We start from the raw sequence: 17833 nt of genomic DNA on the forward strand, positions 1-17833 counted from the left end.
CTATACAAGTCTTATATGATTTACTCTTTTTTCAAATTGGTTATCTACTATTTTTTTTAATTGGTACACCAATAGCTTTAGACCTAACTGATGGGACCCCCTTTCAGTTTCAATTGTAAAGATAAAGTAGTGTTCATTGAGAACTTATACCCAGATCTTTCACAAATTCAGGATATGCCAACAGTTTTATGATATTTAAGTCTCTCTACAGCTAACGTATTGTTTATACTTAAGAAAAAAAAAATTAACTCCAGTAGCTTGAAGGCCTCAACTAACGTATTTTCTCCCATTCAAACCCATCATAAGGTTCTACAAGCATTTTTCAAACATTTTTCCCTCCCCCCCCCCATTTTATATTACTTGAAATAAGATGCATGCCACTGTATAGAATCAAGGAGAGCATGAAAAGGAAGAATCTGACACCACTGAGCTACTGTTTTATGCTATATTTATGTTCCAATCTCGATGATCATTTGAAAAAAAAAATTTTTTTTGTAATTATTATTTTGCTTAGGCATACATTAATTTTAAATTTATCATACAAGGATATTAAAACTTTATTTAATTAATGAAAGTAAATACATTTTTATAAAACTTGATAACTGTTCATTAATAGGTTACCATATGCTACAGTACAAAGTCCGAAATCAGGACGTCCATTATTCGGAATGATCTAAAATCCGCACCTCAAAGCCACATTTTTTTTTTTTTTTTTTGTATGCTTTACGCATGCGCATTTGATTTTTCCTTCCATAATAAAACATGTAGAAATGTTCACTTAAAAATTCCGATTCTTAATTTCACTTCGGCACTAAATAAAATACCTTTTTATGGAAAAAAATCACATAAGCATAAATTTGTGAGATTAATAATTTGGCTCCGTAGCTGAGTATCTGCTTGGCATACATCTCAAAACGAAACATTCACCTATTTTATATCCCTGATGCTGACCTGACGAGTCATTATTTATTATATTTTGCTTTTATCACAGCATGTTTATCAATACCTGACAGCTTCAGTAATAACTCATGCTGTGATGTCTAAACTTTTTTTTATATTAATAATTGAATAACAAAAGTATGGCAACCTCTTATGCTAACATTATGCTTGGCGATGATTATAGATTTTTAAATGCTCTAAGAAATGTTGAGGGAAAATTCAACAAAAAATTATTTTCATATGCTAAAAATAGATTTGTTAATGAAACTCATAGGCCAAAAGATTACATTTAGTGCTTTTTTAATTAAGAATAGCTGATATGTTATTCAACATAAAGCCAGAAGCGGCGGCATAATATGTCGGCACCGGACCACAGAATTTAGGGAAGACAAAATTTTTGGAATTTGGGGAAGCATCGAGCGGCAAAATTAAGGGATGAGAAGTTTTTTATGATTTAGGGAGAGCACAGAGATGCAAATTTTAGGTGCTGTGAAAATTTAGAATTTAGGAAGGCGCTTTGTAGCAGAATTTAGCACCCGTAGAGACTGCACCAGGCGGTATTTAGCGCCGGCCCTAGATAAAGCATTACGTATTTTGTCGCCAATCTTGTAACACACAGTCAATAATGTATAACGAACGCTATTAAGCTAGACTAAAATTATCTTTACTGATTTTAAGGTATTTCAATTAATGTAGCAGACTGCGCTGTTCCCTAATCTTCTAGTTTGATCCAGCTTGTTATTTTTTTGCAGACTGTTATTCTTATGGCAATTTTATAAAAACAAAGCTTGAAAGAATTTCCAATTCTGGAGCTGTAAAAAGATCTGCAAAGCGAAACCCTGTTTCGATGTCCATTACACAAAAAGTGGAATTGCTGCAAAAAATGGATAAAGGCATATCAGTCTCAAAATTATGCGAGGAGTATGGCATTGGAAAGTCAACTGTATATGACATAGAGAAAAAGGAACTTTTTGAATTTTTTTGTGGAAGCAATTTAAACAACTTGCATTAAAAGAAATGTTTAATAAAGTAAACAAATAAATATTAAGCTTTTTTTTTTTGTAAATTTTGGTACTCTTTAGATCATAATTGTTCTTTATTTCATAAATTATGATTTCATATTTTTAAATGTATAATTTCTTCATGCCATCTTACCAGATCTAAATTGATGATCTAATATCCGGAAAAATCCCAAATCCGGAATCGCTGAAGTTCTGACGAGTCTGGATTTCGGGCTTTGTACTGTATTTAAATAGACTTTCTGGTACTCTTCTGTTATTGGAACTGGATTCAGAAATATAATGTATGTATGTAGGTGTACATTATGTATGTGCACATATGAGTGCACACACACATATATACATACAGACATGCATACACGAACGCATACATCCATGCTTATATGCACACATTTCTGAATAGGGTCCTGATAACAGAAGAGTACAGACTTTCCTTTTAATAGAATCAGTTCAATATTTCTTCCAAAATTTAGTTAATACAATCAGTTCAATATTTCTTCCAAACTGTTTCTCATTTATAAATTTATATGATAATAACATTATCAACAATAATTCTTTCTCCTTATAAAAAAGCATAGTCGATTAAAAATAATCAGCCATGAAAGTAAGAAATCTTAGATTCTTACAAAGCATATGAACAATACCATTTAAAAAGTTTAAACAGATCCAAGACTAATATGAAATGTTCGGAATACGATTATGATAACAGAAAAGTACCGACTTTCCTTTTCCACAGTTAATACGATCAGTTCAATATTTCCGCCAAAATGTTTCTCATTTATAAATTTATATGGCAACAATAATTCTTTCTCCTTATAAAAAAACATACTCAATTAAAAATGATCAGCCATGAAGGCAAGAAATCTTAAGATTCTTACAAAGCAAATGAACAATACCATTTAAAAAGTTTAAACAAATCCAAGACTAATAAAAAGTGTTAAATCACAATGACTTAGAAGTATCTTTAAGAATTTCCAGTAATACTTGGTGATCATGACTCAAGATATTAAAGTTAAGCACATTTTAGACACAATTGCTTTCACCTGGAAAGAGAAACGCTATCTTAAAGAAAACAGTATTATTACTAAACATAAAAAAGTTCATTTAATGCCTTTTTTTATCATTACCTGAAGTTTCACAGCTATGCCACCTTCAGCTTTAAACGTTAGCTTATATTCTGCATTGCAGATAAATATTAATGAAAGGTTGAGTTATAAATTTTACTGTAATTTTTATTTATAATATATTTAATTAACTGAGTTCTTCACCAATTATTAAACAATCTGTCAAAGAAAACAATAAAAATTTCTGTCAAACAAAATAATAGTTAAAAAAAATTATCTGTCAAAGAAAATGATTAAAGTTATAAAATTCGATACTGCCCAACTCTTCAGAAACAATTACAATTTAGATTGTAGGATCATAAAAAAATTACTTTCATTTCATAAGAAGAAGGTTTCTAATAATACATGTAGTGTAAACAACTAAAAATTAACCATATGTGTAAATCACTACCTTAAGTCTGAATACGGAATCTTTACTTGAAATTACCAAACACAGTCATAAGCAAATTTTTGACTAGTTACAAAATTATAGATAGTAATTTACACTAACATTTTTAAATTACAGTACACTACTATATAATAATACACTATTACATAATATGCTGTTATAGTATACTGTAATTATAGTGCACTACAATATTAAGTATAACTACAATTTTTAAATTACAATATATACATTATATTGGATTATATACATTACACTGGATTTTACATATATATCTATTTACATAATATATATGACTAAATTTTTTCTTACCAAAGCAAGCACAGCAAATTAATAAACAACAGTCTTTCTGCAGAGCGAATAATATTCATGTTCTCGCCCGCTGCACATCATAAACAAACAGAACTAAAGACAAATAATTTGAAATCAGTAAGTTGACAGTTTTAAAGCCCATGCTCCCAAAGTTAAAATCTGACGTGTACCACAGCCCCTCGTACGCACATTTGAAATGACAGTTTCTACCGTATAGACGGTTTAAACAAAATTGATAATTATCGATGTTCTGTAGCGTATATCGATAAGAAAAGTGAAACGCGGAAGTGTCTACATGTCCGACGTCGGACGGTTGGCTCATACATGGCGAAAATGCTAAATGTCCGACTAGTTGCGCAGAGACATATGTAATTAGACAAGCTCTTATTAAGGCTACTATAAAGGGGAGCTGAATCATCATCCATTTTGAAGCTAACTTGTTGGTATTCGCTATTGGATTAGCACTGATTTCTTGACATATCTGTGGATCGATTCCGATCTAATTTTCAGAAAAATGGGTGGTTGTGCTTCACCAAATTGTTCGAATCAGTCTAAAAATAACTTTAGGATGTTTCGTTTCCCTAGAAATGAAGAAAGACGAAGAAAATGGATAGTTAATTCTCGTCGAGATCAATGGATCCCGGGCCCAGGAGCGTATCTTTGTGAGGTAAGTTCAGCTTCGTATTTTTCCATAGAATGTTAGAAAAATTACTCTTCTTGGTACTTTAAAATATTTATTTTCATTTAACTGTCACTTATTAACGATCAACTGATTTTATAAGTACAAAATCAACTGCGGAATGTGTATGTGTTTGTGCAGTAAAATATCGTTGTTTCATGTTGTTTCTTTTGTTATCGTGAAAAGTTTATACCGTTTGTAAAATTTGTATCATACATTTCATGTAAACTTTGTGCTCAGTTAGAAATGTGATGTGCCTTTTTCTTTTCTTTAATTTTACTGTACGATTGGTGATTTAAAGTAGCATTCTATGTTTTGATTCTGATGTATTGTCGCCAAATCGGATAGTTGGCGCCAATGTTAAAAACTGGATGGTATGATCCAAATAATAAATGATTTTGTTTTTTCTTTATAGTAAGATAAATATATTCTACATTTTTAGACATTTTTAAGAAGTTAAATATTAATTTAAATATTCGATGATTCGTTTTGATCCCATTATTATCCTTTATTGTAGTAGTAAATCTTAATGTTGTATTTTTAACTATAGGTACTTTAAATTTATTTTTAGTGTGTGAGCAGGAAATATGTTTTAAGTAGTTTTACAAACATGATTACTTTTTAAAAATTTTGTTCTATTTTCATAAAAAAAAATTTAAATTTATCAGAAAATTACATTCTTAAATTATTATAATATATGTAACTGTAATTTAATACTAGTGCTTTTGATTTTAATGTTAAATTTCATGCATGCTTTTGTTAAATATGCAGGTACATTTTGAAGAAAATCAATTTGAATGCTCTAGGCAAGATGGGTGTAAAAAAACTCAAGTCCAATGCTGTGCCAACTCTTTTCGATGTGCCTAATCCCCCACAACTGTTGACCCCACAGCGTCTAAAAGGCATTGGTTTACCAAAGCACCGTTCAGTTACATCCAATTTTTGTAATGTATGTGTTTTTTATTTTTATGGTTTTTCATAAAAAAATATGTTTTTATTACAAATGGACTAAATTGTTTTATAAAAGAATCAAAATATTGAAATTAAGGCATTATGTGATAAAGCTGTAATTACAGTCCCTAAGATTAGATTAAAAAATTAAAATTTTGCTGTTGTTATATATATAATTAAGTATGTACTTTGTTATTATAATCATATATTGAAAATTAAGCGTAAAACCTCAATTTGATGTAGTTTTTGGATAAAGTTTTTGTAGTTTTTCGAGGACGGTCATACATGGGTCTGGTTTCTTCAAATTTGCTCCTAAAAGAAAGAAACCGGTATCTGATTGCCTTCAAAGTCAAAAGAGTTTAAATCAAAATTTGTATTAAACTAAAGTTGCTTTTTTGCTTAATTTTAAATTCCAGATAAATAGAGAGAAATATGTATGGAGTAAGTAAAAGAAATAATATTGAAATTAATAACTTTAATCTTGAGTAATACAATAATATAGTTATAATACATTGATTTAAATGTATATTTTAATGTCTTATATGTCTTGTCTGAATGTTATTTTTTGTTTAAAGATTTACAAAACTTATTAGGATTATTTATATTATTTATTATTAAAATTACATTAAGTATATTTTATTTATCAGCATTTTCAGGTATCCTTACTTATATGTGTTTCATAATTTTTGCATCTTCAGGGTCGCTTGCTGCACAGTTTACCTTTATCAACTGAAGCGATTTCTGTTGCTGAACCATCTGTTGTAAGTCTTCATTTGAACAGTTATTAAATATTTAGTATTATAAACTTTTTCTAAAAAGTATTAACACTGTTTCTAAAATTTAAAAATATATTAACGTAATATTTACTTATGTTTAAGAAGTATGAATGCTATGAACAGTCCAATGTATTTATGCTTTTTTATAAGTTGAGTTACTTTGAAAATGGTAATGATTATTTGTATTTATTTTTATCCGATCAGAGTTTATAATTTCTTTCACTTCCACATATTTCATATATTATAATTTCTTTTAGGTTCATTTGCCACAACCTTCAGCTTCATATTTTGGAGAAATAAATTTTGCTGCCGAAGTATCTGATGTAAATTGCCATTTTGCACTTCTAAAAAATTTTAATAGTTTTTTAACATCTATTCGTAAACTGTACTATGTTTTTTTTAATGTTTCCATCTTTATAATCATGCACTTTATTTCATTTCACCAGTGGTTGCAAATGTGTACATTACAGTACATCTCAGGTGTGTTTGCAACAACATTTAGCATTACCTTCTGATTAAATAACAGCTGCTAGTAAAGAATCTATTCTATGTTTTCATTTGAGCAGCTATTAATGTCATATGTTTTACATATATTAATGAATTTTTATACGATTTCTGAAATATGAAATTGTTTGTCTTATGGTTGCTAAACAGCTGTACTATATCTGGCTGTTGTGCTATGGAATTATTTTTGAATTTTGAGTGTTAACAATTTATTATCTATTTATAAATTATAAAATGTTATGTAAAATAATTATTTCTTAAAATGAATGTAGTTTATATTATCTGTATTTCTAAATTTCTTATATATATATTTCAGGTTTGTTTGCAAGAACAAGCTTCAACTTCATCTTGTGATAAAATGCCATCTATTTGTGAAGGATCTCATGTAAGTAGATAATTAGTGTATTATTAAATTGCTTGCTTATACAAAATGTTTCTATTAACTTTTTTTGGGGGGGGTAAAAGGAATGTAATTAATTTCATCAGCATTTACAAATTCTTTGTGTACATTTCAGGTTTGTTTGCAAGAACAGCCTTTAGCCTCATTTTGCAATGAAATACCATCTATTTGTGAAGGCTCTGATGTAAGTTGATAACTAATGTATAACTAAATTGCTTCCTTATATGCATTTAAAATGTTCTATAAAGTAATTTTTTGGTAAAAGGAATGTAATTAATTTCATCAATAGTTGCAAATTCTGTATGTAAATTTCAGTTTTGTTTGCAAAAACAACCTTTAGATTCATCTTGCAACCAAATTGTAATTAATTTTAATTAATTTCATCAGCATTCGTGAAGGCTGTGATATAAGTTGATAATTTGTGTTATTAAATTGTTCATGATTATGGAGATAATCGATCCCTTGAAAAGCTGGAAATAAATTTTAAAAATCTATTTTTAAGTGAAATAAATTTTAAATATTAGAAAATAAAACAAAAATAATCTAGAAAATGCTGAAAACAATAGAGTCAAATTTAAAAACCCACCACAGTATAGGAAAAGAGACCTGGAACTTGCATTTTTATTTTGTGGATTTATTATCTGTTTAAGTTTGACATTTAATCCAAAGGGACTTTGTCCCTGAAGGACTATTGTTTTCGTTTTGTATTGAAACACTATAAACGGCTGCATCACTTTTCAAATTGTTGCCACCAAATATTATCACCCTGTACTATATTTAAAGAAATTATATAGTGAAGAATCTGCATAAATGCATGTATGTTTTTTGCATTCTGATAAAACAACGGTACCTAGAGCCATCAAATTTTGAATGACTTAATTCTACTGTGAATATGGACATCTGGAAGACCGAATTTGAAATTCGGAATTTGTTTTAATATATATTTTATATGTTGTAAAACTTTAACAAATTTTTGATTAACAAACTTGAGGCTTTTAAAGCGAGCAATGGCAATGTTGTACAGAAAAGACACTTTTATCTCCAGCATGTGAGACAATGAATCGGGAATTCTGAAGATATGTTCATTTTAAAATTATCTTGCAATATTGCTGTTGAACTGAATTTTATAATTTAAGTGTGAAAAACTTGATATTTAATAAATAAAGGTAAAACACAAAATGTTAAAAAAAGGCCCCTTTGGGTGTAATTTAAAATCTGAAACCTTTCAGATCTTTTTTGTTTGTTTGTTGTGTTTCCTCCCCTTCTTTGATGATTATTCATATAGATTTTTTCTTTATTCCAGGATGTTCTTTTAAGGAATTTTATAAAACAGCAGACTGAATTGATCTCGCTTCTGCAATGCCAGAACAAAATATTACTGAAAGAACTTACAGCAAAAAAAAAAAAAAAAAAAAAAAAAAATGAAATTAATGTTTTAAAAAAATGGCATAGCACTGAAATTCAACTTCATGACCTTCAAGTACAGCATGAGAAATTGCTGAAAGGAGTGAAAACATTTCTTTCAGATGAACAAATAGCAATGTTGAAAATTCCTCGTAGAAGCATTGCAAAATGGTCTAACGAGAGAATAATAAAAGGCCTCAAAGTTAGATTTGCCTTGGGCAAGCATGGTTATAATTACTTGCAAAGAATAGGTTTTCCGTGCTTTCATACAGCACTTTAAATAAGACTTCAAGGTCTTGAAATGAATTTTGGAGTCATCAGTGAGATGATTGAACCTTTGAAAATTAAAGGAGAAAAAATGAATGCTACTGATAAAGACTGTATTTTATCATTGGATGAAATGGAGATTTCTGGCAATCCTGATTTTGATATTTCAAAACGTAAATTTATTGGTAAATGTTCATTAGGAAATCAAAAGGGTGCAGGAAATCACTATTTAGTTATTTTACTAAGAGGTTTGAAGCTGAAATGGAAGCAAGTGGTTGCGCATGAGATAACTGGACAGGTAACAGGATGCCAGCTCAAACAACTTGTTGTCAATGTTATCGAAGCTGTCAATTCTGTTGGATTTAATGTTGTCGGTATTGTTAGCGATATGGCAGCAGTAAATAGAAGCCTGTGGAATTCTTTGGGAATATCTGTTTCTCGAAACCAAAGAAATAATTTCACTACTGAAATTAAGGGCAAAATTATTTATGTATTTGCAGATGTGCCACATCTTTTAAAAAATCTCTGGTCTGCAACTCTTAATCATAGTATAAAACTGCCCAGTTATGTTTGCAATAAAGAAAATTTGGTTACTTTGCATGTATCTGCAGGATTTATAAAAGATATCTGGATTACTGAAACAAACCAAAATTGTGGTTTGAGAACTATGCATCATCTCAGCAAAGACGACCTCTTCCCCTCACATTGTGATAAAATGAATGTTGCTTCTGCTGTGAGGTTTTTTTCCAATTAAAACAGCTGTGGGATTGGAGAAGGCAGTAGCTTTAAAAGAGATAAGCCCTAATACTCTTACAACAGCATGGTGGATAAGATTTATATGTCAGTGGTTTCAAATGCTATCCTCTAGATGTAGAAAGAACTCAATTTCTGTGACAAATAAAAGCAAAAAAATTGAGTTACTTTTTGAATTTATTAATGTTATACAGCTCATAGAAATTGGTAAAGGGTGGAAACCATTACATACTGGTTTGATTCTTTCTACTTTATCAGCCATACAGTTAGCAGAGGCATGTTTTCTGAATGATTTTCAGTTTATTTTGACGAGCAGATTGACACAAGATGCTCTAGAAAATGTATTTTCTCAGATACGCAGAAAAGCTGGTTTGAGGCCAAGTGCTTTGCAAGCTGTGAAAGCATTAAAGCTTATCTGTTTATCTCAGTTTATATCTGACATTAAGAACTCCAGTTATGCTACTGATTCAGATATTTACTTATTAAACTATGCAAAAGATGAATTTGAATTTCTGAAGGAGAAAAAAGCTTTAGAGCCTGTTACCATACCAGAAGTTTCTGATGTATCTCTACAGAATCTCACCCTTAGTGAGGAAAATAACGTCTGTTATGTTGCAGGAGCTGCAATAAATTCTGTTTTGAAAAATGCTTGTAATTCATGCTGACAGTTTCTCTTAGTTTGTGAGCAAAATACTCCTTCCATTGATGAAAATAAGCAGTACATAATTAATTTTGCAAATTTAGGTGGGCTTAAATGTCCTTCTCCAGAAATTTTTAAATTGTGCCTTCTGTGTGAAAAAATCATTCAAAATTTTCGAGACGAAATAATACATGGAAATGTAACTATGGATGTGGAATTTGTTAATATGATTTGTAAGAAAGCAGGCGAGGTAAATATTCCCTCCTGTTGCAATATCAAAACAAAGATAATAAAATATTATTTGACTGCTCATGGAATTGGTCTCAAGAAGCTTCTTCAAAATAAAAGGCAGCAGCGGCAAAGTTTTGCATCTCCTGCTTTTAAAAGGAAGAAAGTAAACTAGAATCTAATCAAAAGTTTAAGAAGTTTTTGCTGTTCAGTTCTGTCTGTAAAAAAGTAGAGTAGTTGTCACTGAAAAATTGCTGTTTGTCTCTTCGAATAATAATTAGGCCCACCAACAGCTGAATGGTTAAAGTTACTGAATGCTGGGAGTTCCATCTTCTGTTCTATTTCCGAACAGGCTGGCTGCATGGTTGGTTTTTTTGTGGTTTTTCCCCATGTGTAATGTGAATACAAGCCAGTTCTCCTTAGAAAGTCCTCTACAATAGAAGATCTCATACTCAGCTAAATCGGATTTACTTTTGTGTGACCTTAAATGAGGCATCAATTGTGAATCTGTTTTGGCATGTTATTAGGAATTTTAAATGAAACATTTATTGCTGTTGTGAAAGAATGATCAACTGATGTTTACCTTACTAATCAATGTCTTATAGTATTGTAATGGCTTGCAGGATTTTTCATAATGGGATGTTGCATATGTTTTACTCTTCTTTTTTACCAAATAAATAGAGTATGTTCCTAATCAGACATTTCTTCTTTTGTACCAGGGTTATATAGTATGATGTGATAATTTGGATTTGTTTATAGAATACATAACAGTATTTTTTTGACATTCTAATAGAACCAGTGTATTTTATTTATTTACTTATTGCTTTAAAACAGATTTTGAATCAAGGCTTACTTCCTATCCCCTTTGGGTATGCACATAAAACATGTTTAAGCTATATTTATAATGAGATACAGTGGATGGACAAAAATATGGAAACACCTTGTGAAATGCATGTTTGAAAAGAAAGATTGATTTTAATGAAATGTAGGTGGCGTTGGCATTTTTGACTACTGACACCACCTATACAACTTCGTAAATGTGCTAAACAGTTCAGTTGTTGTCGGAGTACTGTTATGTGAGGTTGTCATTGCATTATGTCAGAGTTAACAGACTTCGAACGTGGGCAAATTGTTGGAGCACGTATGGTAGGTGCTTCGGTAAGCAAGGTAGCCGAGGTGTTTAGTGTTTCAAGAGGTACTGTATCGAAGATTTATTCCGCATATTTGAAAAGCGGAAAAACATCATCTGCTAAATCACAGGGCGGACGAAAGTGTGTCCTGAGTAATCGTGACAGACGATCATTAAGGGCAATTGTGACGAAAAATAAGAAGACCACAGCTGCAAAAGTTACTGCTGAAATGAATGTTGTGTTACCGAACCCTGTGAGTACCAAAACAATTAGAAGGGAGCTTCATAAACAGGGAATTGCTGGCCGTGCTGCAATTGAGAAGCCACTCATCAGTGACGCTAATGCCTGTAACAGGAAAAGGTGGTGTTTAAGTCATAAAGCCTGGACTATAGAGCAGTGGAAGCAAGTAATATGGTCTGACGACTCTTCTTTCACATTGTTTCCCACTTCTAGCCGAGTTTATGTCTGGAGAATGCCATCTCAAGCCTATAATACAGACTGTTTGTTGCCAAGAGTGAAACATGGCGGGGGTTCTGTTCTGGTTTGGGCAGCCATATCGTGGTTCTCTGCTAGCCCCAAATGAACTGTGTCAGGGCACATGACTGCCAAGACTTATGTGAATATTTTGGCCAATCAAGTTCATCCCATGGTACAAACTTTGTTCCCCGATGGTGATGGTGTCTTCCAAGACGACAAAGCCCCTGTTCACACAGCTCACATTGTCCAGGACTGGTTTTCTGAGCACGAGGATGAGTTGTCCCATCTCCCCTGGCCACCACAGTCACCAGACCTGAATATTATCGAACCTTTGTGGTCTTAGGTTAACTCCTTTAATGGAAAAAGAACAAAATAAAAATGATATACCTTGAAAACAAGAATACTATCTGAATAGTGTTGGCTAAAATTTATTCAGATGGTTTTTTGCATTTATTCAAACATCTCCGCATATAAATGAGAATTACATTCTATATAAAGCTGTTTGATGTATAATGGAAAAAATTCAATTACTGCAGTATGTTTTAATAGAATTTGAATATAATAGACTGAATTGCACTACATTAGACCAAAAAGCAAAACATTTTTATTTATTTATCTTTATTTTCACTATATGTGTTTGTCATATGTTTGTTACTAGAGGACTTATTTTATAGATTTGAAGCTAAATAATATTTTTATGTTTTTACTTATGCAAATTAATTAATAAAAAGAACTGTGATTTAAGTATTGTCTTTGCTGTGATATAGATTGAATCTTCTTTTGTTATGGAATTATCATTTAAATATTCAGATACGTGTAATATTAAGAGCATATGTATGTAAGTATAATTTTTCCAAGTATAATAAAAAGTAACCATCAACAACAAATAAACATATAAGTAAATAGTATCTGTAAATTCTGTATGTAAAGGTATTATTTTTATTTTTATTTATTTGTGTGTGTATTATTTTAATATAGTTTATAGCTAAATAAAGAAAAAAAAAATAATAATGGAATTTTTTACTCTATTAAATCTATGAATCCCACAGTCATCTGAGCATTGAAGTAATTTTTATAGCATTCTGCACTTCATTCTAAAAGCATTATAATTTAAAGGTGTATATCTTGAATCAGTATTTAAAATCATAAAGTGTTTAGCAGCTTTTTCTGGAAACACACACAAAATAACATTTTTAACAAATTTGCTACAGTAATAGACGTTTGATTCCATGTGAGCAAAATTCAAATAACATATTAAAAATAAAAAACAAAAATTAAAGATTAAACCTTATCCTAAATTAATGGAGGTTGAGGGATTTCCCTCAACCATATTAAGAATGTGGTTGAGGGAAAGCTCTTTACATTTTGAGATAAATAACATTATGCGTGTATTTAAAAGAAAAAATTGAAAATTCAATAAAGGAATTCAAAAAGAAAGCATTTTTAACTAAAAATACAAATTTGAAATATGATATGTGAAAATGTTTTAGAAACTTTTAAAATAACTTGAATCATACGAGAAATTTGGCAATTTAAAAAAAAAAAATACGAGAAAGAATCTGAACTGCAGACAAAAGAAGGGGAAAAAGCCACACATCTTTATAGGAGTGCAGAAAAAAGCTGAAATTCGGATTCTCTAGAATGTTAAATTTTAGCGGACAGCGCTAAAGAGCCAAAGTTGCCTCTCCACACCTAAATTGCAACCCTAAAGCTTAGATTCAAAATGGCTGACGAGTCAGCCTGTATCCAGTGACAAAGTCACAATTACAAATTACAATAAATATTTACAATATATACATAAAATTATAATGTAATAGTGCAGTATAGAATATGAAGTACACTATAATAAGAATATGCTGTACGTGGTATAGATACAGTAGAAACATATGTATAATACAAAACGTAATAGTACAAGTTTCTGCTCAAGGAATTTAGTCTATGACTAAATACTTTGGAAATTGCATTTTACGCCCACTTTTAGTGGCAGATTTTTTTATTTTTTATTTTGTTGTTGGGAATGACATCAACTACGCTAACGAATCAAAGGCCAGGTCTAGACTGACGTCATGGGACGCCAGAGATAAACGAACAGTTGCGGTTTAGAGAGCTAAGGACGATGTAGCTGGATGGATATTTCGTATTCATTTAACTTGTACAAATGTGTAAATATATCTTTTTCCTCAAGTTTAAAAGATTTGAAGTGTTCCATTTATGATAAGATAGCTGTTAATTCATCGGGTAGATGACTTATGAATCCTTCCTGAGTGTTTTTGAATCTATTGTTTGAAACCTAACGCCTTACGTAACAATCGTGGGGATGGAATAGAACGACATCCAGCAATTAGCTGTTGGCATTTCTCAATAAATATTTTGTCTAATAAAAATAAATAATTTACAACCGTGCTTACATTCGACCATCCTGACTTTTCAGTTGTCCTGAATTGAACCAAATCTTGTCATACTTTAAAACAGTAAATAAACAACAACAAAATATAATAACCATAAGTAGAAGAAAATAAAATATAATTAAAAAATTTACAGCGAAAGAAAATGTGCTCTAGTTCACTGCTTGGCGATGTTCCCAGTAAAAGCTCAGAATACATTGCATAAACAAAGTTGCGAAGGCGGAGCTAAGTGAGTCTATAAATGGGTGGGACTAAGCTTGTGACGTTACAATGTATTCTCTATAGCTATATTCTGTATAGCTATAGAAATAAGTATTATAAAATATTTATATTTCAAATTACCATGATACAGTAAGTGAATTGTATCAGTTATTAAAACTGTAAATAACATCACAGTCTCTCATACTTTTATTTCATACAGGGTGAATATTTTTAAGCTTTAGTATTTATACAAATAAAAAAAGATTTTTTTTTAATTTTAATTTCATACTGTGGAACATTTTAACTTTATCATCTTCACAAAATCACCTTATTGCTACGAAACGACACCATCCCTTACATACCAGTAAGTAGACAATCTTCATTATTTTCTAAAAATTTTAAACTTTACATTAATAAAAAAAGAAAAATATTTATTATTGCATATCAACATCATACACAGCTTTCATATCACTGTTTCTTAAATTCCTAAATCATGTCATATACTCTCATACTAGAATTCTACACATTAATAAATAAAAAAAATTTAATTTCTCACAATGAATGAAAATAAGATAAAAAAATAAATACTTCAAATTTGGAACACACATATTATCAATGAACTCATATTATCAAGTGCAATTACGATAGCAAATACTTCGTATTAAAATAATGGAATACAAATTTACAGTTTTGCTACTGTTGAGTAGATCTTCGGACTATCGATATTTATGGTAAGTCGAAAAGCATTATCAACATGTAAAAAGGTCTAAAATGTAATTTAAGATTAAAAAAAACAATATAAATTTAAAATGCACAAACGATATATTAAAAATTGCACATAAAATACGTTCTATGTCTGCTCGGCATCACACACAACCTCGCTTTGCCCATGTGCAGAACGATTTGTATTCGCTCGAAAAACATCAAAGAATTGCTCAAACTCGGTGTCCATGTACGCATCGATCTATTTTTCACTTGAAAAAAAAAATCAGAGAATCGCAAACTAGGCATTGCGCACTACCTTGGCTTTGCTCATGTATACAGCAATCTCTTTTCACTTACAAGACATCAGGAAATTGCGCAAACTCGATATTGCGCACTGAATTGGCTTTTCTAATCTCCTGAGATTGTGCCGAAAAGGTAATAAAATATTAAAAATAAGCAATTTTAAAATGAAAGTTAAAAGAAAAAAATTTTCACTTACCCTTTTCAAAAAAATGGAAAGTCTTTTTGAGGGTTTTTTTTTTTTTTTTTTTTTTTTTTTTTTAAATTTATGTCGGGGGGAAACTTTACTGTCTTTAAGAAAATTTACTCCGTTTCATTTGCCGTTTCCAGCGGATAAATCTTTATGATTGCCGTTAAAAAGGCACGATAATGTTCATCACTTAGTGAGTGGTTGTGCCATTTTCGCCATATATATTCCGCTAAATATGAATCAAATTCGCCATCTATCTACGTGGTTTGTATTGCGACTTAAATGACGTTTGATTCCAGACCAAGTACCCTCTATGGAATTATTGTGCGCACCCGTCTCAGAATCACGGAAGTACAGACTGTGATTGACAGTCAGATGGCCATAACCTAAATTTTTTAGTCCACCATATGTGGCGGGACCAACTGCCTGAAACCACAGTTTATCCCGCCAACACCCATTCAACTATCACTCTCTCCAAACTCACCTTTGATCTATTCTCAACCTCTCTAAAAACATCTGTTCGTTCCTCTTTCTATACCACCAATTACCCAATGACCATACACAGGCTTTCCTCTTTCAAAAACTTCATTTTCCCGAACTTGCTCTCATCCACTTCAACTGTCACTCCTTCACCAATTGCAACACTATCACTTGTCACAGTCGTCATACACACTTCTCTGCAAAGCATAAACCAATCAACAACACTATGTTCATGCACTTTCACTTCTTGAATCACAGATTCATTTCCCATTTTTAAAAACCAACACCTCGCAATTCTCAAAATATCACATATACTTAAATAGCTATGACTAAACCATGAACCTTTCCTTAAACTCCTACAAACATCATGCACATTCGCACTTTTCTTTGCTTTCTAGTACATCGCCGTTCAAACCCATCTATACTTCCCTTTCTCTCATACAAACGCATATTATCACCACATTTCGGGCAAACAAAAAAAAAAGGTAGCAATCAAACCAACTTTCATACACCATTCAAGCAATAGACTATATCTTTCCATGGTTTAACGTTTGGAAAATTAAAATCAATGAAAGCAAATCCACTACAATTTATTTCCAAAAGAACCCTTCCAGAAGACATCACAACAATATCACAATTAATAATATCTCCATCCCAAATGAAAAATGTGTTAAGTATTTAGTCGTTTATCTCGATCAAAAACTAACCTTCAAAAACCATATCGAAAATATCTGTAAAAAAGCCAACCAAGCAATAGACAATATCTATAGGGAGAAATTCTAAACTTGTCTCGCTACAAAAAGAGTTATTTATCTACAAGCTATCCGCCCGATTTTACTGTATGCTTAAAATTATGTTTGGGCGCTAGGATTTTTTTAATCAGTTTTTTAATCTCTCTCTCTTTTTTTTTATTTTTTATTTATTTATTTATTTATTATTTTTTTAAGTTTACTATGTGGAATAATTAATAGGTTACATCTTTCCTCCATGCAGGACCAACGATTTTACAAAAGCCCCATAAATATATGACAGTTGTGTCAGGATTATCACCCGCATGTAGACATTTAGCAAGTCCAGAAAATCCACGGCAGTTAATTTTTCAGGCAGAGTCCTCCTATCTTTACTTTATCTAACACAAGTTTCTGTCTATTCTAACAGCGATTCTTAACAGTCTTTTGATTGCTTCTTTGCTTAATTTTAGTAGTTCCTAACAGGATACTCTTTCCCCGTACAACAATATCCAAGCTTACATGTAGACTTTATGAGGCTCTTAGCCATCTATTCGGCTGCGTTCCCGGAGCACGGTGAAGCAGAGAGTAGAGGGTTTCTACCAGGAAGATATAACACTGTGAGGCTAAGGTCAGGTCAGTGGTTTTCCTTGGTGGCGCTCACTCACTCACTGTATGCTTCCCCAGCGTGAGCTGCAAATGCAAGAACTCATCGCGAAAAAATACAAAGAATTCAAAAGAAGGCCATCCGAATAATTACAAATGCGGTTTGGTTCGTACGAAACGGTACTCTTCACCATGACTTAAAATTAAACCAACAGATTCTGAAATTCTAA

The 17833-nt window shown here is 31.1% G+C and overlaps 2 protein-coding genes across 2 annotated transcripts in view; one reads left to right on the forward strand and one right to left on the reverse strand.

Moving 5' to 3' along the window:
- Positions 1-3990, reverse strand: part of LOC118191388 (SUN domain-containing ossification factor-like) — a 150346-nt gene extending 146356 nt beyond the window's left edge. Inside the window, exon 1 of the mRNA XM_085820954.1 lies at positions 3780-3990. Within this exon, the coding sequence (XP_085677080.1) occupies positions 3780-3838 (59 nt within the window). The 5' untranslated portion in view covers positions 3839-3990. The remainder of the gene's footprint in view (positions 1-3779) is intronic.
- A 181-nt stretch (positions 3991-4171) lies between these two features.
- LOC146996556 (THAP domain-containing protein 2-like) lies at positions 4172-5391 on the forward strand. The gene is made up of 2 exons (XM_085820955.1): positions 4172-4446; positions 5230-5391. Exons 1-2 carry the CDS (start codon positions 4294-4296, stop codon positions 5323-5325), a joined length of 249 nt encoding a protein of 82 aa, XP_085677081.1. The 5' UTR covers positions 4172-4293; the 3' UTR covers positions 5326-5391.
- Positions 5392-17833: the final 12442 nt, after the last annotated feature.

Source organism: Stegodyphus dumicola, chromosome 7 (assembly GCF_044657685.1).
Source record: "Stegodyphus dumicola isolate Sdum_Otavi_A_Nest chromosome 7, ASM4465768v1".
Taxonomy (NCBI): domain Eukaryota; kingdom Metazoa; phylum Arthropoda; class Arachnida; order Araneae; family Eresidae; genus Stegodyphus; species Stegodyphus dumicola.

Bases quoted from the DNA above. Each gene is read 5' to 3' on its own strand.
- LOC146996556 (XM_085820955.1), top strand. From the start codon at position 4,294: ATGGGTGGTTGTGCTTCACCAAATTGTTCGAATCAGTCTAAAAATAAC. The intron at 4,447-5,229 runs GTAAGTTCAGCT...TTAAATATGCAG, and splicing joins CAGGAGCGTATCTTTGTGAG to GTACATTTTGAAGAAAATCA.